Here is a 26,195-nt window from a genome sequence, read left to right on the forward strand (position 1 = left end):
ACTGGCCAGATAAAGTCTAGTACGTACCTACTTTCTCCAAGCCCTCATGGATTACAGAAAAAAATTTGATAAGCATGAAAACAGAACAGAAAATGTGGTAGTTTTGTAACCCTTAGGCCTCCTGCACACGGCCGTAGCTGTGTCTACGGTCCGTGTTTACGGCATGGATGAGCCGCGGAGTGTCATCCGCAGGCCGTCCGCAATCACGGACCGTGCACACGCAGGATGTGAATTAATTTCAATAAACCCAGACCAAAATTATGGTATAATGTCCTATTTTCTTTGCGGTCCGGTCTCCGGGCAATGCAGGGACCATGGAAACCGCGGTCGTGTGCATTGGCCCATAGGTTAGCATGTGTTTTATACGTGTACGGATAGTACACGGTCGCAAAACTATGCTCGTGTTCATGATGCCTTACATCTAACATGTTTTACATGAATCAATTACTCAAGAAGGCATCAAGTAACTTAGGGTCTGTTTCCAATAATGGGTAACAGAATGGGTTGTATCTACACCACGTTCCAAATTATTATGCAAATGTTATTTTTTGCTGATTTTCCTAAATAGTCGATGCAAATGACAGTCAGTATAATCTTCAAGCCATCAACCGTCGGAGTATAATGCGAATTTTATTGAACAAATCTCCTAATGAGAACAGATTCTTTTTTTAGAAGTAAAAAACTCAAAATGCACTGTTTCAAATTATTATGCACAACAGAGATCAAAACATGTTAAAGGTTGTAAAGAGAACTAAAATGGTAATTTGTTGAATTTGCAGCATCAGGAGGTCATATTTACAGAAATCAAAAGATCTTTCAATCCAAAAAAACTTAACAGGCCAAGTTACATGTTAACATAGGACCCCTTCTTTGATATCACCTTCACAATTCTTACATCCATTGAATTTGTGAGTATTTGGACAGTTTCTGCTTGAATATCTTTGCAGGATGTCAGAATAGCCTCCCAGAGCTTCTGTTTTGATATGAACTGCCTCCCACCCTCATAGATATTTTGCTTGAGGATGCTCCAAAGGTTCTCAATAGGGTTGAGGTCAGGGGAACATGGGGGCCACACCATGAGTTTCTCTCCTTTTATGCCCACAGCAGCCAATGACACAGAGGTATTCTTTGCAGCATGAGATGGTGCATTGTCATGCATGAAGATCATTTTGCTACGGAAGGCACGGTTCTTCTTTTTGTACCACGGTAGAAAGTGGTCAGTCATAAACTCTACGTACATTGCAGAGGTCATTTTCACACTGTCAGGGATCCTACAGGGGCCTACCAGCTCTCTCCCCATGATTCCAGCCCAAAACATGACTCTGCCACCTCCTTGCTGACGTCGCAGCCTTGCTGGGACATGGTGGCCATTCACCAACCATCTACTACTCCATCCATCTGGTCCATCCAGGGTTGCACGGCACTCATCACGGTTTGAAAATGAGTCTTCATGTATTTCTGAGCCCACTGCAACCGTTTCTGCTTGTGAGCATTGTTTAGGGGTGGCCGAATAATAGCTTTATGCACACTTGCAAACCTCTGGAGGATCCTACACCTTGAGGTTCGCGGGACTCCAGAGGCACCAGCGGCTTCAAATACCTTTTTTCTGCTTTGCAATGGCATTTTATCAGCTACTCTCCTAATCCTATTAATTTGTCTGGCAGAAACCTTCCTCATTATGCCTTTATCTGAACGAACCAGTCTGTGCTCTGAATCAGCCACAAATCTTTTCACAGTACGATGATCACGCTTAAGTTTTCTTGAACTATCCAATGTTTTCATACCTTGTCCAAGGTATTGCACTATTTCACGCCTTTTCAGCAGCAGAGAGATCCTTTTTCTTTCCCATATTGCTTGAAACCTGTGGCCTGCTTAATAATGTGGAACGTCCTTCTTAAGTAGTTTTCCTTTGATTGGGCACACCTGGCAAACTAATTATCATAGGTGTCTGAGATTGATTACAATGATCCAAAGAGCCCTAGGACACAATACCATCCATGAGTTTAATTGAAAAACTAATAATTAAATGTTTATGACACTTAAATCCAATGTGCATAATAATTTGGAACACAGTGTATTTTGCATGTCTGTAAATGACTACTAATCTTCGGCTTTATAAATCCACCCAACTTTTTTCTATTGTTGTTCTTTTTTCAAGGTCCATGTTGTCCATAGAACTGAAGATAACAGGAACTCTCTGGAAATATGCTTTCATTTTATTGGTGGAAAAAAAAGTTCATTCTCGGCAGAGGAAAAATGAACAGTGCCCCTAGTGGTCAGACTGATATAAGCCTTAGGTAATTAACATACATTTTTCCAATTTTATTTATTTTCAGTTATAAAAACTATATAAACTGAGGCCTTTTGAATGTAGCATTTCACCCAACACTATTAAAATTGCTGTGAATGCAAAAGCTGTTAACATAACTGTTAACCCTACATATTAATGAGCTGAGAAGGACACCAGAGCATGTGAAGCTTCTCTATTTTCCCATCCCTGAAAGGAATTAATTACTAAGCAATGGAACATTAGTGGTGAGGAATGACAAATGTCCAGTGGAAATACGGAGATTGTATATTAATGTAGTGCTCAATGTCCATGAGAGGCACACGAGATTACATGACCACATAGTGTAAAGGACATTGTTCCACACTAATAATTACATCATATGGCTATTAGATAAGCTTATAACTATACTAGATCATAGATTAATTATGATGTGTCTCAGCATTCAAATGAAATATTGGCTTGGATAAACCTTTTTATGTCTTTAAATAAATATATTGTTATACAAATGTAGCAGAGTTGAGTTTTCATGGCAAAACTTTTCATGATTTCGCAATGTGTTATCTGTGGATTTATACAGTACTGTCAATTTTCATGATACAGTATGTAAGAGACTAATAGATTGAGGGAAGACCCCCAATGAGATATTATGGGGGTGTCACTGCAGAGTGGCTTGTTTTCCCTGCAGTGGCTATGTCTGTGACTTTCTGTATCTTAGCGCCTTGTTAACAGTAGTTTAGTTAAAATCAATGGCGCACAACATAGGTATTCTGGGAAGGTACTTCATTTCCAGCAATGCTGCACATGTAACTATCACTGGAGGAGGCTCAGACTAAAACATAAGTCTTATTTAAATCATCTTAAAATCTAAATATCAAAAGTGTATGTGCAAAACGCAAGCCTCCACACTGCGTATTGTGTAACAATGGAAACACCAGGGCTACCGAAGTCCCCCTCGAGCCCTGTATCACTGTCCTTAAAAGAATGTCCCAGTAGCCAGTGCAGGAACGTCACCCTCTTCACATCTCGCTTTTACTCTACGTCTGACGTGCACGTTTTGACATGAAAAAACGCTGTCAAAACGTGTACCACAGCGTGCCCATTGATTTACATGGTCAGGACGGTGTAGTTTGTGCATACGTTTTGTGTGCTTACGTTCTATCCTTTTTTTTTCTGTGTCCTGAAAAGCCTCGTCTTGTACGCTTTTCAGTACTTTTCCAAAACGTACACCATATATATAAGTTTTTACTTGTATTGAGGTCAATGGAGACGTATGGACGATGTATGTCATCTTAAACCCTACGTTTGCATACATTAAGTGTATATGTTTTTGTCACCATATATGTGAAATCTTGACTTTACAAAGTTTGATTTAGCTCACGAACAAAAAAAGTATACGTTTTTTGAAGTAAGAACGGACACAAACGTATACGATGTATACTACAAAAAACTTAAGCGCATGTTACAAATGCATACGTTTTTGTAACTTTAAAAATGTATACGTCGTCGTATACCACAAACGTGTGCACAAAACGAGATGTGAAATTAGGCCTATTCTATGTTGTCTACCCTCAAATGTATATCACTATTGCAGGGGAAATGGCGGCATGTGCTCTAAGTAGATTGTTAGAACGGCAGTATATCTGATGTCACACCAACTCCTATCCTGATATATAGATTTTTAGTTGATTTGAATAAAGGTCCCATTTATTCTAGAAGGAACGCACTCCAGTTTTTTAATGGTGCACATTACAACCACAGAACTGCTATCTTCTCACACTTCTGACACGTCTCAATTATGAAACATCTGTAGCTTTTGCCAAGTCCTCACACACTGTCAGGGGCCCCCGAGCTATTTGTTTGGGGGACACATGGTCGCTCAAACCCCAAAAATTTGTGTTAATGGTATTTAGGTCATTTATTTTGTATGGTTTTTGTGTTTGTGTATTTCACTTCCCCTTTCCCTTCTTTTTTCCATATGTAGTAAAATGGTACATACCTTATTGGCGTCCCCTATGTAAGCTGTACAGGTGGTACGAGCAGGTTCCAGAAAATTCTATTTCCAGGCAGATTTTTCCCTAAGGACAGCTGATTGGTCATTCGAATCCTAAATGGCGGGAATCTGAGCTATAGATGACTGGGTTTCTTCGTGGTCAAGCAGTTGTCTCGAGGCACGGATTGCACACCTGTCGCAATGTTTATTGGAGGGGTTTTGTCACCCTAATGCTTAGCGGACTTGGTCTTTTATTAGTTAAAAGCTGTATTTTTTATTGGTTTTCATGATTTTAATTTATAGTTATTTATATATTTTAATTATTATTGATTTTCTTACCCTTAATAAACATTGTGGCCTTTATTATCCAAAATTCTGTGGTGTGTGTTTATTTATTGGTTTATTATTTTGTGGGGTCAGTGCTACCATGAATAGTCCTACAATCTAAGACCCGGTTCACATCTGCGTTGGAGGCTCCGTTAGAGGTTTCCGTCACAGATTCAGCAGAAAATATGGCAAACAATAGCGCACCGATGGTGTCCATTGTACAACGGAGCCAGCGCTTTAGAATATGACTAGATGTGGTTTATAATGAAGTCTTCAGGCACCAGCTATGGTTCAGTGTATGCAGTAGAAGCAGAAAACATTTACATCATACAAAATATAATCATCTGCTCAGTAGGAAAAAACTTCTGCTGCAAGCTAAAATAGACTTTGTAAAAATCCCACCCTGAGGTGATACCACAAACCTGACACGCCAGAGCGGTGCATGGATATATGTCTTGTTACTAGCGTTAGTAATATTAGTATTGCAGAATCTATCTATTTCTCTTCTTGTAGCTGCTTCTTACTATTTTCGCCAGACTGTGGTATTTCAGGTCACCTAACAACCACCCATCTTCGTGCGTCTCGGTGACCACCATTTTGTTACACCTACTCCAGCAGACATCTGAAATAATTCCTACCTCCCCCTAACCTGGCCAACATTATAGCAGTGTTCTTCTATTTTCCTGTATGCCAAATCGAACTGCTTACTGTAAGGAGGGGCAAAGATTATTGGTTGGCAGTAGCCGCACATCATCTACCGGAAACAGGAAGCCGCCTGGAGGAGATACAGTGACCACAGCAGAATACACAGGGGTCAGGAGATTTGTGGTTGTCACCCAGTGCATTCCTGAATTGTTGCTAAGCATTGATCCAGGCACACCCTACCTGATATTTTATTATCCAGGAACCTACAGGAGACAGCGGTGACATCAGACGATATGTTTACTCGTGAGAATTTACATAGGTATCTATGGATTTCAACCAAGCTTTCCTTTCAGTAGCCACAGGATGTTCTATCTGCAAGACACTCGCTTCTCATCTATACAGATTATTTTTTTTAGGGTCTTACGCAGCAAGAAGCATGAGAAGATAGCAAAAAATTTAGTTTGCAACATGGAAAATACTTTTTCCAACACAAACTAAAACTGCTCTTTGTGTCAGAAAAAGTGGTGGATGAGGACGTCATAAATATGGTGGTAAAATGAAATTAAACAAGAAAGCATCATTGCATTGATAAATCTCCCCCTATGTACCAAATGACTTACTGTGTGTTTCAGATCATAACATTTTTTATTATCGGCAGCAGATATGTGACATTGTGCCATTTTACTATGTGACTGTTGAAATATTTGGTGACATACACATTATTTGTTCCATACCCCCCCCCCATTATCATACATGAACCAGAAAACTCTATAGGTAATATATCCCATGGTGACAGTATCGGCTCTTATGAGTGTTATATAAACAATGAAAGGTAAAATTCCTATACAATGTGCCACAAGCTTGTTGAATTAAATGATCTAATATATTTCTTGAGTACGGGAGCCCAGTTACTGAACATTTACACTGGCACAGAAAGTCAAGATTACCGTTCCATATTGTGTATTTATAGAAATCAATAATGTCACAGGATGGAATTTTATGGCTATAAAAAGACACTAAAACCTTAAATTACCCAAGTAACAGCAGTTGTAGGAAATGTTTCCATGTTCCTACAGTATTTTACAATTGGTACTTAGATATTTTATGTTTCCACCAAAAGTTCATTAACTTGTCCTTCTGAGAAGAAAGAACCAATTGCAGGGTACGCTTAATTTTTCACTATTAGCAGACATTACTTTGGTGGATCGCTTTCTTTTCACTCCTAGGCTATGTTCTCATCTGAACTAGGTTTTCCGTTATTCTGTTTCGTCATAAGAACAGAATAATGAGAAAAACAGAAACACCCGATCCGTCGCATGACAGAAATCAAAAGCGCTCAACAGAACCCACTGACTTTTAAGGTTCCTTTAGGCTTCCATCTTTTTGCCAGACAAAATAGCACTGCATGCTGCGCTATTTGTCCTGTGAAAATGACGCAATCTGTGACCGAGGTTCCTAATGGAGTCTCCGACACAGATGCCAACAGAGAGCCAACTTTAACTAAACACTTTGCCTACTTTTAACACAGTGAGGCAGATGTATTAATTCTGTCCTAAATTTAGACAGAATAAAACTATACCAAAAAGCCAGAAACTGTGCCAAATTTATTACATGGCGCATGATAGATCATACATTTGGCATATCTTGCTAGACATGTTAGACACTTTCCTCTTCCTTACGCCACCTCTTGACTGGCATTATTTACATCAATATTTTGGTCCAAAGAAATGAATAAATCTATCCCATTTTACGACGCCCCTTCTTGTAGCCACTTTCAACACAATTGAAGAAAAAAAAGCCTAAAACTCATAATAAATTTTAAGTACGCCAGTTTTTCAGTGCAATTTGAGACAGAATTTTCACCATACTGTCACTATACTGGGCCCATGAAAATGTACTACTCAAACAGACTGCATTAATCTGATTCTACATATCACTGGAAAAAAAAATGAAACAGATTTTACAGGAAGTCCACATACAGTCCAGACAAAAACTAAATTTTTCACAATTGAATTTACACTTAAAATGGACTCTCTAGAGTGTGCCTCAAAGCCTCTAGATCTATTAACCTCTGGGCATGATATCCAGATAGCTCTGACATGATTCATCTGTATGAAGACATACACTCTCTGTTGGGTCTTCCTGTAAAGCTCCAATGGAAGCAGGGCAGGAGCGTCCTTTAGACTAGTGCTTCTCAAACTGTGAGGCGCCCCCCAGCTGTTAGTGAGACCAACTGTGGAGGTCGTTTTGACAGATTATATGCAATGATCATGAGCAGCACAGGGCTATCTCTGGCTGCAGCAGTCTTTGGTTCAGCAATGTAATTGACTTCTTTTGTGCTTATTTTAATATACTGGGCTCAGGAGACATAAGAAATGAATGTTGCGTGGACTTCCACCCTTTCGGAGTACGGTTGTTCCTGAAGCTTTGTCACCCTATGCAACCTTTCCATAAATCTAAACCAAAATTTTAGGCACGTACAATTTATTCTCCATTTCTCCATAGTCCAGCTGTAAATGTGGGGACTTTGCCATCATATTTACAGACAGATCGGATCGCCTTCAGTGGTCAAATTAGCACATGACAACATACACAGACTGACAGCTGTCATTCTGCCAAATGGACTTCTAGGCATGCTTAGAAACAGGGCAATCTCATCATGTTGTATTATTGTCCAGGATGTTGATTGCTTTGGAGCACAACATTGATGTTTCTCTTTAAAATGTCCTTCTAGGAGGAGTAGCTGGAGGTTTGGAAATAACAGGGCATGAAAAAAAAATGACCGTTTATTGCATTCTCCTAGAACATAAGTCAAGTTCAGTGCCTTGAAATATGTCAAAATTGTAATCAGGCCAAGGCTCCAGAGTAGACAAAGGGGTTTTCTTGGGTGTCATTATATATTACAGATAGGTGGCACCATAATTTAAACGTATATATGAGGAATCATAATCCACAACACTCTACAGGGAATGTACTAAGATCGGTCCATATCCTAGATCTTACCAACACACAATTTAGGGCCCATTTTATAGAAAGTCAGTAGGAAACCAAATGGCATGAAGGAAACAGAGCAAGAATGGGGAGAAAATATAACAAAGTGGAAATTATCATTTCAATGGGGTGCTACTGTTGTCTTGTATTTTTTTTAAATACTCACGAGGAGTGCATGAATAGTGTTTCTTCAGAATGCTCCATTGAGGATCTCGGGGTTCACAAAGATTTCCAAGTAGTAACCTTTTATTTATCTCATCTCATTGCTTGATGACTTGTAGTAAGCGTTAAATTATGCTTGATCAAGTTTTCATCTAATGTAATGCACCAGATATCAACAGTTAAGCGTCAGTTGAATGAGTGTAGTATACGGTTCTTTCAACCATTACATACCTGCCAACATTTAAAAAACAAAGAATTTTAAGTCACGCCCAGGGGTGTAACTAGGGACTGCCGGGCCCCCACCCACCCTCATCAGAGCCTCCAGACATATTTTTTTTTTTAAAAAGCTTTAGTCTTCCGTTTTTTGTTGTCCGCAACAGGCTCATCCCGGATCCCCTCAGGCTGCCACATCAAGCCTAGCCTATGCCGTGGCGCAGCGTCAGAATGTTGTATGCGAAGCAGCACACAATGTTGCCTGCCCCAGGAGCTTGTCTGTGGCTCGGCACAGACAGCGTGATGCGCTAGCCAGAGTGAATACGGGGCAGCACTGGTCATGCCCCAAATGACCAGAAATGCCTCTTTTGCTGTAAATTAACATGAACCCCACCTCTTTAACGGTCCAGTTTGCTGGACTGTCCTTCGAAAATCTGGACTGTTGGCAAGTCACCCCAGACTTCCATTTTACTACAAAAACAGGCATACTTTCTCTGTGTGTTCTCCTCAGCTTTTTTTTTTTTTAACGTTAAGGCTACTCTGTGCTTAGACAAGGTATTAAATATCCTTATAGTTTAAAAGAATCATAACTGGTATGATGGATCTATTATTAGATCCCAATAAACCCTGATGGATCGTTATAGCTTCCAGTGTTTTTGATGAGTGGCGCTGCAGACTACGCTATTCTAGCCTTCAAAAACACTGATACCCTAACTGTACGAAAAAAAAACATTTTTATGAACAGAGCCTTACTTACAGGTATTTTGTGTGATAAACTATTTCTTTTCCGTGAGTACTTAATGTCTATAAACACCCGAGATCAGACATAGGCTCTGTTCACACTTTCGTTAGGGGATCCATTATTTAGATCGCATGAATAGTGCAGTCTGCAGCACTATTCTTGACATCAAAAATACCAGAACACCAGAATACCAGGATGGAAACCTGGCGGACCCCATTAGGTAAATGGGATCCACTAGGATTCATTGTAAAATGTAAAAATTGGATCCTAGCTGTCGTGACTCTGTGAACCAACAATGGTTGTGAGGATGTATTGAGAGAGTGAAGAGAAAGTCTCACTTATTACCCATCACAAATATACACACTGACATATAGTAATGGTGTATTGATCCATATCTATGAGAAGCCTGACTATCTGTGTCTGTAGTGTATTATATAACCATGTACTCTATATACACAAAACACGCATACAGACCCAACACTAATCATACCTCCCAACCATACCATTTTAGCAGGATTTTCCTGCAAAACGGACCTAAAAAAGGTGGGAATTAATCAAATGAGCCAAAAAATGGGCGTTTCTGGGAGGTTTTCTGGGCATTCTCAGGCAGATCGGCTGGGGCCTAAAATTTTCTGCAAATAGAGATTCAAATGTTGGGAGGTATGCACTAATGGCAGCCAGTACACTCCGCAGCCTCAACAGTACAACTGAGCATGTGCGTTTCTCACACAAAATGGCACCTGTCTTCAGCAGAACACAGTTAGATATACCTCCCTATTATATCAGTCATCTCTTTACCCTTAGGCTATGTTCACACGCTTAACAAAAACCAGCTGAAAATACGGAGCTGTTTTCAAGGGAAAACAGCCTCTGCTTTTCATCCGTTTTTTAAGCAACTAGCATTTTTAGCAGCATTTTTTACGGCTGTTTTTGAAGCTGTTTTTCTATTTAGTCAATATGCATTGGCACTTCTTTTTATGAGGCATTTTTTTACGCAGCCATTTTTAAAAATGGCCACGTAAAAAACGCCCCTTGGGAAAGGAATGCCGTTTTTCCCATTGAAGACAATGGGCAGATGTTTGAAGGGGTACAGCCCCCCGCATTTTAAGCCGTTTTTTGGGGCGTTTTCGGCCAGATAAATGGTTGAAAATGGCCTGTGTGTACATACCCTTATACTGATGTCTAGAAGAGCATTAGTTACAGCTTCACAGCCTCTGCTGCTGGTGACAGATCCCCTTTAACGTGCACCTTTAAAAAATATGTATAACGGATATATCTAGGCAGGAATTACAGTAAATTCTAGTGAAAGCTTTAATTATCCATTAAAATATCCGCTCTCCAACAGCATGTCTGCCAGGAATGAAATCACTTTGTACTGTTCTTGTGTTCCACGCTCAAGAAGCTGTTTCTTGGCAACTAGCAGACAATTGGGTTACCAGGGAGATGTGATAAAACGGACTGATTCAGAAAAATATGGAAAAGGAAGCCGCTGCGCGTCCCCTGACAACCTCTCCAACGTACATAAAGAGAACAGCAAATGTAATAACCCGAGATTTTCCAATATCCTATTTATAGAATATAGGTTATTATATTTTATTGATAGTATAGCAGTCATTCTTACAAATGCAAGGGAATACTTTTCACTGCTGATGATGCTCGCAGGTTGAAATGTAACATTATAAGAGTGCTGGAAGCCATCATTCCGCATTTATATATGCAAGCTATACTCATGGACGTTATAAATGCTTACGTTACATTATGTTGAATTTCCTGTATGTAAGATCAGAAAATATTCATACAAAATACAATTTATAATTGGGCTGACAATGAGAAAGTAAGTAAAAGAGATAGAAATTGAACCGGCATAAATACGAAGACTGGTGCTGCAGCGGGTGGGTGAACCAGTGCTAAATCCACTGAATCAGCAGAGATGGAAGTCATTTGTTTTCTGCTGGTGAGCCCAGTGGAGTCTGCTACGGACCTGATGTGATTACTAATACACACAATATATCTCCGTTTCATTGCCTTTTTAAACACAAAAACAGCCCACTTTATGTTATGTCTCCAGTAGTAGTAAGAAGTGCGCCCTAAGGAGGGCTTCACTAGTAAACAACAAACATAACAAATACACTAATGCAACACACATGTTCTTTTTATGTTTTTTATTTTATTTCATAAGCTTTGTCCGGTGTGTGTCACTTAGCCCACATGTGAACGGGTAGGGGTCCAATGGCTAAGGGCCTTAACAATCCCAAGAATGAGGGGGCTCATTTAAGGATCTCTAAAGACAAGTAATAAAGTACATCAATTAATGTAAGCTTCCCAGAAATCCCTCACACTTTACTGACTTTTACTTTAAGGTAAAGATGGCCTCAGAAGCACTGAAGGGAATGGCAGTTCTCTTGCTAATCTAGAATAAATTACCAGCTGGTAAACGAAGCATGAGTGGGTGGATATACAGAAATACAGTTCTATTAAGTTGCTTAAAGTATACGCAACTATGGACAACGCACCGGAATGTATGAAGGAAATACTTAAATCAGTGATATGTCAGGTCTTCTATCTGGCAGAATAGTATAGAGGGGGAGGTAGTGAGCTCGGGGATATATTGTTTTCTATGATTTGATTCAATATTTTCATGTAAAATCGATATAATGCAGCCAGGACTCCTAGAAAAAGCCTGTGAGTCCTGCTTTCCCCGCCCACACAAGAGTGATTGACAGCTCTTTCAGTATGAGTTTATTGTGCAAGAAGAGCTGTCAATCACTGTGTGTGGGTGGGGGAAGTAGGACTCACAGGCTTTCTCTATCAGTCCTTCAGCATTTAAACAGATTATACATGAAAATATTGAATCATAGCATATATATCTCTGAGCTCAGCATATCTTCTTTTATCCTAGGCTCTGTCACCACATTATAAGTGCACTATCTCCTACATAAGGAGATGGGCGCTATAATGTAGGTGACAGCAGTTCTTTTTATTTAGAAAAACGATCTATTTTTACCACGTTAGGAGCGATTTTAGCTTTATGCTAATTACTTTCTTAATGGACAACTGGGCGTGTTTTTACTATTGACCAAGTGGGCGTTGTACAGAGGAGTGTATGATGCTGACCAATCAGTGACCAATCAGCGTCATGCACTTCTCCCCATTCATTTAGTCAGCGCATAGTGACACTGCGTTGTTCACTATGTGCTGTCTTATACTGACACATTAATGTTACTGAAGTGTCTTGACAGTGAATAGACATTCCTTCCAGCCAGGACGGGATGTCTATTCACGATCCCGGCACTTCGGTAAGGTTTGTGTGGTACTTACAGCAGAGCAAGCGTAATCTCGCTATAACCTGTCATTTACAGCGTGATCTCGCGAGATTACGCTTGTCATGCTATAAGTCCCACACAAATTACCGAAGTGCCAGGATTGTGAATAGACATCCCGTCCTGGCTGGAAGGAATGTCTATTCACTGTCAAGACACTTCAGTAACATTAATGTGTCAGTATAAGACAGCACATAGTGAACAACGCAGTGTCACTATGCGCTGACTAAATGAATGGGGAGAAGTGCATGACGCTGATTGGTCACTGATTGGTCAGCGTCATACACTCCTCTGTACAACGCCCACTTGGTCAATAGTAAAAACACGCCCAGTAATGTTAATGTGTCAGTATAAGACAGCACATAGTGATTTAGCAGGATCCCTATGTGCTGAGTAAATGAATGGAGAGAAGTGTATGACGCTGATTGGTCAGCGTCATACACTCCTCTTTACAACGCCCACTTGGTCAATAGTAAAAACACGCCCAGTTGTCCATTAAGAAACTCATTAGCATAAAACTAAAATCGCTAATAGTGTGGTAAAAATATAGAGTTTTTATAAATAAAAAGCACTGCTGTCACCTACATTACAGCGCCCATCTCCTTCTGTAGGGGATAGGGCACTTATAATGTGGTGACAGAGCCTCTTTAAGATAGGAAACCCGACAGATCTTTTAGTAACTCTAAAATATTGTTATTATAGGAACATTTAGCAGCAGAAATGTCCCAATAATACACAGAGCAGACTAATTCGAATTCAAATTACTGTACGTCTAAACATTGACACAAAATTCTAAGTGTTGTATATATGTATTGAACTTGGTTCTGGTGTTGTATATATGTACTGATCCTTGTTCTGATGCTGCATTTAAGTACTGAGCTTTGTTCTGGTGCTGTATATATGTACTGAGGTTGGTTCTGGTGCTGTATATATGTCAGAGCTTGGTTCTAATGCTGTATTTATGTACTGAGCTTGGTTGTGGTACTGTATATATGTCAGAGATTGGTTCTGGATCTGTAATTATATAGGATATATTTATAATAACAAAATGGCAGGGAAGATGGAATTGTTATCAATTTATTGTATATTTCATGGGAACCTGTCTGGTAGTTTTAACCACTTGAACCGTCACCATGCGGTAATACATGACCTGACAATATTTCCAAACATTCCCTTGTATGTTTTTTTCAGATGCAGCAAAATCTTTAAAATCCACTTTTAAAACAGTGCACACTATATGTTAATTACTCATTAAAGGGTCATGGGGCAGTGTCGCTATCTTGAAGAGTCACATAGTCCTGCCTCCAAACCCACCATTCCATGTTTGATTGACATCCCCCTAGCTGATACAACTTTCTCGGATACACCATTGCCTTGTGGCACTATACACAAGGAGGGGCTGCGTGGTACTATACACAAGGGGGAGCTGTGTTGCACTATACACAAGGGGTAGCTGTGTGGCACTATACACATAGGGGGAACTGTATGGCACTATTTAGAAGGAGGAGGGCTGTGGCTCTATCTACAGGGGGCTGAGTGTGGCGCAATCTACAGGGGTCTATGTGTGGCACTATCTACTAAGGGGGGCTGTGCTGCACTATCTACTAGGGGTGGGGGCTGTATGGCACTATATACAAGGGAGGGGGGCTGTGTGGCACTATATACAGTAAGAGCTGTATAGCACTACATACAGTGGGGGCTTTATGGCGATATCTACAGGAGGGCTGTATGGCACTATCTACAAGTGAGAGGTGGGGGCGCTATCTACAAATGGGGTGTTACACTGTCTATAGGCGGGGCTATATAGCACTGTCTACAGGGGGCTGTATGGCACAATCTACAGGGGGCACTATCTATAAGGGGGCTGCTTGTGGCACCCGGGCAGGGGCCCCGGTCAAGAGTTTGCTATGGGGCCCAGTCTTTCCTAGTTACGCCCCTGGTTAGCACTGTTGCCTTGCAAAGCTGGGTCCTGGGTTCAAATTCAACCAAGCACAACATCTGCATAGATATTTACCTGTGTTTGCATGGACTTCCTCCAGGTACTGCAATTTACTCTCAAAATCATACCAATAGGTTAATTGAAAATTTGAATTGTGAGCCCAATGGGGACAGGGACCAATGTGAGTGTCTACAATCTCTGTTGACAGCGCTGCAGAATATATTGGCACTATATAAATAAATTAAATAAAAGTAATATGCCCTTGTCCAGGGTGTTTAATATAAGACTAGGGCAGTGAAGGAAAACCTAACTACGTCGCTGCCTAACCCCTACCTGGAATACTCCAACCCACATTTTATGGCCGAGGATATTTTCCCTTATCTGTACAGGACTACCATGACAGAATACAGTGGTTTATACTGTACGTGAACCTTGATGTCATAAAGATTTTCTTAGTTTGTGACAGGCCTTGTGTCATTTATCAGGAACATGTAATCACATTAAGGACAGACACAGGGCTGTTTATGCTTTGAGCCTCTTTATTATTCTTATTAATCAGCTAATCTCCCGCTAATGGAAAGACGAAAAAAACATTCTAGTCTATGAATGAACAATAAGCTTCACTGACATGAGTTCAGGGCGTGCAGTGTTCATGCGTCTGGCCTGACGTGGAGGACAGGAATTTTCTTTTGCAGCTGGTTTATATGTACAGTAACACGTCATTCTATATTCATTATCATTTTGTAGACTATTAGAGTATTGATGGTGCTGAGAGACTCATGTCCTAGTTGTTATATATATATTATGTAATCATCAACAGGTCAGGTTGTTCTACAGGACTTATCAGCAGAATATAGGCTGCCATTTGTTGTGGGTTTACAGACAGAAGTTGTTGTATATATGTATGGTATCAGAGCTACAGTACAAAGGGAACATTTCTAATAAAAATAAAATTTTGCCCCAAATATGAGAACCACCAAGACATTGGAGCTTTAGAGGAACGCTTGATCCATACATCCGTTTTTATTTCTTTGTGTTGTTAAATGCATAAATGAGACTATCACTTTAACCCCTTAAGGACACAGACAATTTTAGCCTTGAGGACAGAACATTTTTTTTATATTTTTACTTCTTTAAATCCCGGCGCTCATAATTGTTTTTATTTTTTGTTCGATGTAGCATCATAAATGACGCTATAAATTTGTTGAACAGGTTATTACGGTAATGAAGATACCAAATATGTGAATATTATTTATATTTTGGGACTTATATTTAATAACGTTTATTTATTGTAAAAAAAATTGCATTTGTTTGTATTTTTTTTATAGATTTTTTTTAATTTAACATGACTTTTTTTAATTTTTGCATACCAAATAGGGATTTAAATATTTTTACTAGCATATATCTACTGATAGTACACAGGCAGTTATGGCATACTTTAATATGCCCTAACAACAGAAAATATGGTCAGACTACCCTGGGGTCCTTTAATGGACTGTGGGCTGTATGCCCATATAAGGTACGTCACTCGATCGCATCACAGGGATTCCCTGTGATGCGATCAAAGGGGGGTCCTCCTTTCTCATTTTTCCTTTGAATGCCGCAATCAGCTTTGATTGCAGCATTCAAGGGGTTAATGGCGGAGATCAGAGATCTGATCTCCACCGTTAGAGCGGGTTTGCAGCTGTGTATTACAGACGTTGCCCTGCTCCGGAGTGTACGGGGCACACTTGCTGTGCCCGCACGATCAGCACGACGTCTATGCTGCATAGATGTCAAGCATCGGCAACCAGTTAACTTACTCATATAGACATAAAAGATGGTTGAAAGCGAAGTGCAGGCTAGAAAAAGAATTACAGGCAAGGTAAAGGAATATTTTTAACATGTAATTTCCAATTGAACAAGCGTGAGGACATATACATCGATTACTCTACCCACAACTCAAAATGTTTTGGATCAAAAAGTAAGCAATGAAGGGGTTTTCGATATAGTGTATTGCTCTGCTGGGGGAGTGTAAGCAAAAGCACCAGAGCAGGAGAGACAAGTAAACCATAAGGGTATGTTCACACGGCAGCGTCCAATACGCCTGAAATTACGGAGCTGTTTTCAGGCGAAAACAGCTCCTGAATTTCAGACGTAATTATTCGTACTCGCGTTTTTCGCGGCGTCAATTACGGACGTAGTTGGAGCTGTTTTTCAATGGAGTCAATGAAAAACAGCTCCAATTACGTCTTAAGAAGTGACATGCACTTCTTTGACGCGGGCATCTTTTTCCGCGCCGTCTTTTGACAGAGGCGCGTAAAAAAAAAGCCTGTGTGCACAGAACATCGTAAGCCCATTGATTTCAATGGGCAGATATTTGCCGGCGGTTTGGAGCCGTATTTTCGGATGAAATTCAAGGCGTAAAACGCCCGAATTACGTCCGTAAATAGGGCGTGTGAACATACCCTTACACTTAGTATTAGAGTGCAGCAGCTCATCTGGAGGTGAAGTCAATGGGGCAGATTTACCAATGTGTCTGCACCTAGAATGTGTTGGAAAATTCTCCACAATTTTGTGCATTTTGTCACAATTTTGTACATTTTGGCATATTTCATTATAGAACAGATGTTTGCACCTCTCTATATACTTAAATTGTGCCAAATTGCACCAAAATGCGCTGAAGAGCTGGAACAAAATTCGGACGCAAAATAAGCCAAATCAAAGGTGGTATAAGAAGGAGAAATGTGTCTAGTATCATACAGTATGCACCACTGTGATACATTTGGTGCCTCTTCTGACTGCTTGTTCTAAGTCTAAAACTTACACAGCATTAGTAAATCTGCCACAATATGTTAAGGCTATACCTTTTTCTCTGTAAGAACAAGACTGCTCACAACACAGTATAAAAACCATAGTTACAATATGTGCTAAAATCATATATAGATGCTCTATTGCAGGGGTGTGGATCATCCGGCATGCGTACCGTATAAGATCCGCAAGATCATTTGGACGGCCCCGACCTCACTCAGACCGTGCTGCCGCCACGTCATTCGCTACTTGCCAAGTATGTACCAAGTATGGCGGTGGTCTGGGTGAGGTCGGTGCGTGCCGGCCCAAGAGTGGACCAGTCCAGTCACCTGACCTGAGTCAGTGACATGAGATCAGGTGACAGATTAGGTGATCGGACTGGTCCAATCCCGGACCGGCACAGTCCAGTCACCTGACCTCACGTCAGTGATGTGAGGTCAGGCGACTGGACTGGTCCACTCCTGTCACAGCACGCCCCGACCTCACTCTGACTCCCGCTGCCGCCCTGTCATTCCCTCCTTGGCTCCGTCCGCCCGCCCTACTAGTAGTAAATGACAGTACTTGACTCCATCTACCCTCCTCCTGACCTAAAATTTAGAAACTTAGATGAGGCCTAAATGTAGAAATGTAGTTGTAGTGTAAACATAGGACCTGTCCTAAAAGCATAAAGTGAGGTCAGGTAAGGTTTTAAGGTGAGGTCAGGTTTTTTTTCATCAAGGACATTTATGATATATTCACGGGATATCTTCAGAAAAAGTGTGGTGAACAGCAGCACACGTCTCCCAAGTTTCAATCAATATGTTCTTTTATTGGTCAAACATCCAGTAAAAAAATGGCAACGTTTCGACCCGTGACAAGTGGAGGGTCTTTCTCAAGCCTAACAATGTGTCTAACAGTGTGAGTTTAAATAGGGAAGTATACATCACATGGTGCAGGTAATCCAATCAAGACATCAGCACGTCATAGAGAGACTCAAACAGGTGTACAATTACATGCATAGCAGTGTTCTCATATAAAAGTGTTCATAGTGCATCATATTAAACATTCCACTAAATGACAATCAATTATATATATCATTAAAGAAAACAGGAGGAGACAAAAGGCATAAAGCAAAAAAATTCAAAGAGTGGATGAGCTCACCACACATATTCACGGGATATGTAATAAATGTCAGATAGATGCGGGTCCCACCTCTGGGTCCCAGATCTATCTCTAGAACGGGGCACCCTTAACCCAGTTCTACCTCTTTGTTTTGTGGCTGACTCATGTGATTTCCAACCATGAAGAAGAAAACAGCGTAGCTCATTAAGCTACGCTATTACCGTAAATCCCATAGAACTGAATAGTAGTTACGGAAGCATGCGAAGCTCCTTCCGTAACTGCCATTCATTACTATGGGAGTTACGGAAACAGCGCAGATCAGCGAGCTACGCTGTTTTCTTCTTCATGGTCAGAAATCACACGCTTCAGCCACAACACAGAGAGGTAGAACAGGGTTTAGGGGGCCCCGTTCTAGAGATAGGTGCGGGTCCCAGAGGTGGGACCAGCATCTATCTGACATTTATAACATATCCAGTGGATATGTCATAAATTACCCTGATGGGAAAACCCCTTTAAGTAAGCAAGTCGGAACTTGCGAGCACTTCTTTTCAAAACGTACCAAAGAGTCGACCGCTCTGGACTGACCGACGCAGTAGCATTATCATCAATACCGGCTAACATCACACATCTCACCAAAAAGTAGCAATTCCAGCCATCAACTTAGGGTTGAGTTAATATAATTTTTGACCAAATATAGCAGGCTAATTTTTAAGTTGATCATTTTTGCATGGCCCGCGAATGATGTTATAACTATCCAAATGGCCTTCGGCAGAAAAAAGGTTCCCCACCCCTGCTCTATTGTAATGGCAACACTTTACAATAATATATTTTTATATTGCAGAACTAGATACAATTGTGTCTTTATTCCACCTATTAAAGGGGTTTTCCAAGACAAACATTAATGGTCAACACCACAGCTCATCCGAACGTGTGGTTTGCCCAGTACTGAAGTCCCCTTCATTCTGCTGACTGACAGGAGTCCCAGGGGTTGTGCCCCCAAGAAAGTAAACATTGATGGCCTAGCCTAAGGAGTCATGAAAAACCCTTTAATAACCAATATACCCTCTCTATTTTTTGTACAATCTTACATATCTAAAATGCATTATGCAAATATGGTCCATTAGTCTTTGTAAAGCACAATAGTTACTGCTCCTCAGCTCACTACTCCGGATTTATGTAGAACTCCCCAACCCTACATGCTTGTACTGCCGGCTGGTTCCTTTTCTTATTAATTCTTTGTCTCTCTTCTACGACGTGAGCCGTGCTCATTTTATGATACTATGTAGATAAGTAATCACTAAATAATTACTGATGTAGCCGCACACTTTCTACAAGACTCATCAAATATATATGTTGCATGCTAATGTATGAGATGTGGCTGCAGCCATTACTGAAAAGTTTACACCCTACCATTTCCCTGACAACTATCACGCAGCTCATTGCAGTCATTCGACACTGTTCCACTTTGATTTATAGACATAATGGTTCTTGTCAACCCAATAATTTCAGATGTGTAAATGAAAGGGTGTTTTGTTTTTAGCGCAACTATTAAATACGTCTTAACAGCAGGAAATGAGGCCAAGACATATATTATGGGTATATAAGTCAAAAAAGAAAAAAGCTCATTACAGCGGGAATAGTGAGGTTATGCTTTTTGTTGTGCACCAACCTGGGAACATAACAGGTCTACAGTAGGCAAAATTGATCTCTATTACATGGACAGCAGGGATGTAACAATGGGGATCCATAGCAAAAAAGAATGGATATACACTACGAAATGACCAGAATCAGCAGAAAGTGGGTTCAGCAAATGGAAAGGTAATAACTATTCATGGTCTTTACTCTGTGTCTTTTCTGTTCCTTTCTCGGCCTGAGTTCTTGTCTCTCTCCTCCTTTCTCCCCTCTCCTTCTCCTGCACACTCCAATTCTCTTTCTCCATCGTTATCATCCATAGAGATGACTAACTATGCCTCATTGTAGCTCTTTTGACAAAGGTGGCCAGATCAGTTGCTAGACCCCATAGCACCCGAAATGTCTGATGCTTACACCCATGGTGGTCAGTATTAAAGTTATTAATTAGATCTACAGTGTAGGATGTATATATTAATGGGCTACACCTTTATATCCCATATTACGAAAATAAAGTATTTAGGCACATATTTATAGATTTATTTTAAAAAACATCCAATCAAAGTTTGAACCAAATCCCAAACTTATCTCATTTGCCAAGTGACATTCCACTTAAACATGTTGCCCACCATAGAATAATAGATCTGTTTAAAGGGGTTATCTGGGTTATTAAAATTGATGGTCTATCCTTAGGATATGCCATCAATATTAGACCTATGGGGGTCCGACTGTTGACACCCCCTTCAATCAGCTGGTTTGAAGGGGCTGCAGCCCTTCATTGTTTACATGGTTCTCCTCTCTGTTCGAACTTGCACGCGCCCTGACATTTGTAGCGAACGTGCGAGGTATTACACCACTGTACTATTCACTGTCCCATAGTGGTGTAACACCTTGCACAACCGCTACAAACGTGCATGTACGGATGGGGGTATGAACCCTGTAAACAATGAAGGGGCTGCGGCGTTCGTACGAGCACAGTGGCCCCTTAAAGCAGCTGATCGGCGGGGGTGCTGACAGTCGGACCCCCACCGATCTATTATTGATGGCCTATCCTAAAGATAGGCCATCAATTTTAATAACCCGTATAACCTCTTTAATGAAGGGGAGTTTCCGGAGTAGAGACCCTCTTCTTATTATTTATAGTAACGGAAACAGTTCCTTTATTGGGTGCTGAGGGGTTCTAAACAGGGATCCCCATCCCACCGTCGACTTAATTTCAGGGATACTTAAAGGGGTTGTCTCATGATGACAACCTCTGTCCATATGCTCTTTTAGGACCTCCACTCAAAATCCCCTTCTATGAGCAAGAATGGCGAGCAGCTCTGTAACAGATACCCACTCTGGCAGACCCGGCCCACCATTCATTACATGGGCAGCTACATTTTGGCCGCTACAGGGGAAATATCTAGGCATATCAATCTTTCTAGTGATAATAGCAAATAGCCAAGGGCTAGAGAAGATGGACCTATGGGTTAGAGAAGCTTTCATTTCAAAATGTGTTTTCTACAATCCCTTTAATTTTAGTTGGTAAGTTTTTTTTAGCAAAAAAAGTAATAAATAGTTGAAGTCAGCAGAAGAAATTATTTTTACTTGATGGGATTCTTTGTAATTAAATGTTTAAGATTTTCTAGTTGGTGAAAGGATTTTGATTCATTTTATTCCAAGCTCCACTCCCATCGTGCTTCAAAATAAAGCACATATTCCTCATTATTTTAATATCGCGAGATGCTTTCTCCAGTTGTCCTTGTCCACATGTGCCCTGATAGAAGTAGTAACATAAGGGAAGTGGCACCAGATAATTTCTGTTAAAAAGTTTTTTGTCACCTTTGAAGCCCATTCAGAGGTTAGTCTGACATGAATTTGAATATTTCAGGTCAACAGCGATAACTGGTATAACATTGCACCGACAGACAAGAATATAGGCTCAAACGAGTAGGAACATATTGTGTATTTGACTGATATTTCTTTTATTGCACATGTGGCACAAAAAATATATACACTGATGACCAAGACCAAGTCAATGGCTTGGATAGTTTTATACCAAAAAAGTTTTCATTTTATGGCCTACCTGTTTTCCATCCAGTGTATAGATACGCTTCACCACCCCGGAATCCAGTTTTATGGCATCAGTTATATCAGTAAGAACTTGCTCAAACGAATGGGCCGTTTTCTTGTTTAGGAGAATCCGGACGGCTTTGCGTGGTTTCACACCACTCCTGATGATTGTGACAAGTTTTGGCCTTATGAAATCCTTGCCCTCTCTTCCCTCAGAGGTACTAGCCTTAGGAGTAGCCAGAGGTTGCACTGAGCGAGGGCTACCAGTTGTCTTCACATTCACAGACCAGTTGGGGTTTACATTCTTCGTGTACTCCAATTTTTTAAATGGCTCAATAGATCCACAAACATAACTTTCACCTAAAAGAAAAACCTCTGTTACTTCAAGGCTGCACTGACACAATATATATCTACTACGGAATCAGTATTTCTTAATTCCTGCTCAAGTTTTTGGTCAAGTGGATGGAGCAATGAGGAGACCTTCTAGTCTGCAAATCAGTAGTCCTTATTGGCTGGAAGTAGGCTCGCTGCTCCATTCACTTGAGCAGGAACTTGAGGAAATTATTGGCTAGGTTCACACTATGTTTGGGGGGCTGATGTTAATAACAGGAAATTTTCCCAATGTATACAACCACCGTTAAACACATGTATGCCAAAAAAGTGTTTGTTTGGCATATGTTTGGCTAGTATATATACATCAGTATACTTTTGCCTCAACTGTATTAAAAATTTTGTGGACGCATGCTTTTTAATGCAACTGTATTCAAATTGTATACTGACCATTATCAATGCCCGATATATGCAACTGTAAAGGCATACATTTAGTAAGGCCTTATTCACACGAACGTGTCCGTTTTGCGCACGTAAAAAACGCAGAATATTTCTTGCATTGCAGTTCTGTGTGACATCCGTGATTGGTGCACTTCAGCATTTTTTCCACGTGTATATCATCCGTATGTCACGCGTTTTAAGGGTATGTTCACACGAGGGCGTCCGTAACGGCTGAAATTACGGGGATGTTTCAGCCTGAAAACATCCCCGTAATTTCAGCCGTACCGGCATGTGCAGGCGCTTGAACGCCGCGTCAATTACGGCCGTAATTAGCGCTGCTATTCATTGGAATCAATGAATAACGGCTCCAATTACGGCCAAAGAAGTGACAGGTCACTTCTTTGACGCGGGCGTCTATTTACGCGCCGTCATTTGACAGCGGCGCGTAAATATACGCCTCGTGTGAACAGACAAACGTCTGCCCATTGCTTTCAATGGGCAGATGTTTGTCAGCGCTATTGAGGCGCTATTTTCAGACGTAATTCGGGGCAAAAACGCCCGAATTACGTCCGTAAATAGGCCGTGTGAACATACCCTTAGAGTCAGCAAGTTTAAAAAATTGAAGGAGGTGGTTTTTTTTTTCCTCATCATTTCTTTAGCAACTGTTGCGTGAATCACGAACAGCACACGTTTTTTTTCACGCACCCATTGACTTCAATGGGCTGCGTGGTGCGCAAAAACAATAGGACATGCAGTGAGTTTCAGGCAATGGACACGCTGCGTGAAAAACAACGCATGTCTGAATAGCCCCATTAATTATCATAGGTCCGTGTGGTGTCATTAAAAAAAAAATGGACGGCACACGGACATGAAATACGCTCGTGTGAATAAGGCCTTAAGCCTGATTGACATGAGCATATTTTACATCCGTGTGTCCGCTGCGTGAAAGTTATTGCAGGTCCTATTTTTGTGCATTTTGCGCACCACCCAGCCCATTTAAGTTAATGGGTGCATGAAAACAATGGACAGCACACAGACGTCATCCGTGCGCTGTCCGTGATTCCCGCACCAGTTGCTAAAGAAATGATGCGGGGGAAAAAGAACACCTCCTTCAGGTTTTTTTTTCAGACGTAAAAAACGCATAACATACATGCGTAAAAAACGCAGACGCGCACCGTACACGGATGCCACACAGAACTGCAACACAGCAAAAACGCTGCATTTTTGCGGACACAAAACGTAAACATTCGTTTCAACCTAGCCTAAGGCCTTATTCACACGGACGTGTCCGTTTTGCACGCGCAAAAAATGCTGCGTTTTGCGCGCGCAAAAGGTCCGTGTGTCATCAGCATATGATGAGCGACTGTGTGATTTTCGTGCAGCCGGCATCATTATGACACTGTTTTTATGTTTGCAAACCGAAAAGCCCGTGGTGCTTTTCTGTTTTCATGAATTTATTTTACTGCTGTTGCGCGAGTCACGCGCGTCACCCGGAAGTGCTTCCGTGTGCCGAGCGCGATTTGCACGCACCCATTGACTTCAATGGGTGTGTGCAGCGCGAAACACGGGCAAATATAGGACATGTCGTGAGTTTCACGCAGCGCACATACACTGCGTGAAATTCACTGACAGTCTGAACGGCCCCATTCATTAACATAGGTCCGTGCGACGCGCGTGAAAATCACACGCGTAGCACGGACGTATAACACGTTCGTGTGAATAAGGCCTAAGTCTGAGAATACATTCGGTTGATCACTTGTTATGTTCCCGCCAAACAGAAAACTTGAAGTTGGTGCGAACCTAGCCTGATACATCCTAATAAATACAATATATGCAATTGCCAAAGATTGGAGACTGAATGCATGCTGGCAATGTATAATCCTATGGGTAATTATGGAAACGTATGCACATTGTGTCATAGTACGCTGTACATGTATTTTTTGGTACTGCACAGACATACTAGACATGGACTTTTCCAGTTTGTTTTGATACAGCGTTTTAGATGCCGTAGATAAAGGGATTTTTTTTCAGAAACAGCACCACTCTTGGCAATGGACTGTGTCTGGTATTGCAGGTCAGCCACATTCACTTGGACAAAAGTGGCACTATTTCTGGAAAATAAAACGTGGCTTTTTTCTAATCCTTGACACCCTTTTAAAGGGGTTGTAATGGATAGAAAAAAATGTCTGTTTTAAAAAGACAGTGCCACACCTGTCTACAGGTTCTGTGTGGTATTGCAACTCAGCCTCATTCACTTCAGTGGAACTGAGCTGCAATACCAGACACAACCCATTAACAGGCTCTATTTAAGGCTGGGTTCACACAACCTATTTTCAGACGTAAACGAGGCGTATTATGCCTCGTTTTACGTCTGAAAATAGGGCTACAATACGTCGGCAAACATCTGCCCATTCATCTGAATGGGTTTGCCTACGTACTGTGCAGACAACCTGTCATTTACGTGTCGTCGTTTGACAGCTGTCAAACGACGACGCGTAAAAATACAGCCTCGTCAAAAGAAGTGCAGGACACTTCTTTGGACGTTTTTGGAGCTGTTTTCTCATAGACTCCAATGAAAACAGCTCCAAAAACGGACGTAAAAAACGCTGCGAAAACGCAGCGAAAAATGCAGCGAAAAATGCGAGTTGCTCAAAAAACTTTTGAAAAGCAGGGGCTGTTTTCCCTTGAAAACAGCTCCATATTTTCAGACGTTTTTGGTCACTACGTGTGCACATACCCTCAGGAAGAAAGCAGCCTTGTTTTTCTGATCCTGTAAAAGCCCTTTAAGGGTATGTTCACACGGCCTATTTACGGACGTAATTCGGGCGTTTTTGCCCCGAATTACGTCTGAAAATAGCGCCTCAATAGCGCTGACAAACATCTGCCCATTGAAAGCAATGGGCAGACGTTTGTCTGTTCACACGAGGCGTATATTTACGCGCCGCTGTCAAATGACGGCGCGTAAATAGACGCCCGCGTCAAAGAAGTGACCTGTCACTTCTTTGGCCGTAATTGGAGCCGTTATTCATTGACTCCAATGAATAGCAGCGCTAATTACGCCCGTAATGGACGCGGCGTTCAAGCGCCTGCACATGCCGGTACGGCTGAAATTACGGGGATGTTTTCAGGCTGAAACATGGCCGTAATTTCAGCCGTAACGGACGCCCTCGTGTGAACATACCCTAATTCTTAGGGTATGTTCACACGTAGTCAACAAAAACGTCTAAAAA

The 26,195-nt window shown here is 41.1% G+C and overlaps 1 protein-coding gene across 3 annotated transcripts in view; it reads right to left on the reverse strand.

The window, feature by feature from the left end:
• DCLK1 (doublecortin like kinase 1) overlaps positions 1-26,195 on the reverse strand; it is a 383,441-nt gene that overhangs the window by 303,250 nt on the left and 53,996 nt on the right. For all 3 annotated transcript variants that reach the window (XM_075851721.1, XM_075851722.1, XM_075851724.1), the window contains exon 3: positions 22,208-22,554. In XM_075851721.1, the coding sequence (XP_075707836.1) occupies positions 22,208-22,554 (347 nt within the window). The remainder of the gene's footprint in view (positions 1-22,207; positions 22,555-26,195) is intronic.

Source organism: Rhinoderma darwinii, chromosome 2 (assembly GCF_050947455.1).
Source record: "Rhinoderma darwinii isolate aRhiDar2 chromosome 2, aRhiDar2.hap1, whole genome shotgun sequence".
NCBI lineage: Eukaryota > Metazoa > Chordata > Amphibia > Anura > Rhinodermatidae > Rhinoderma > Rhinoderma darwinii.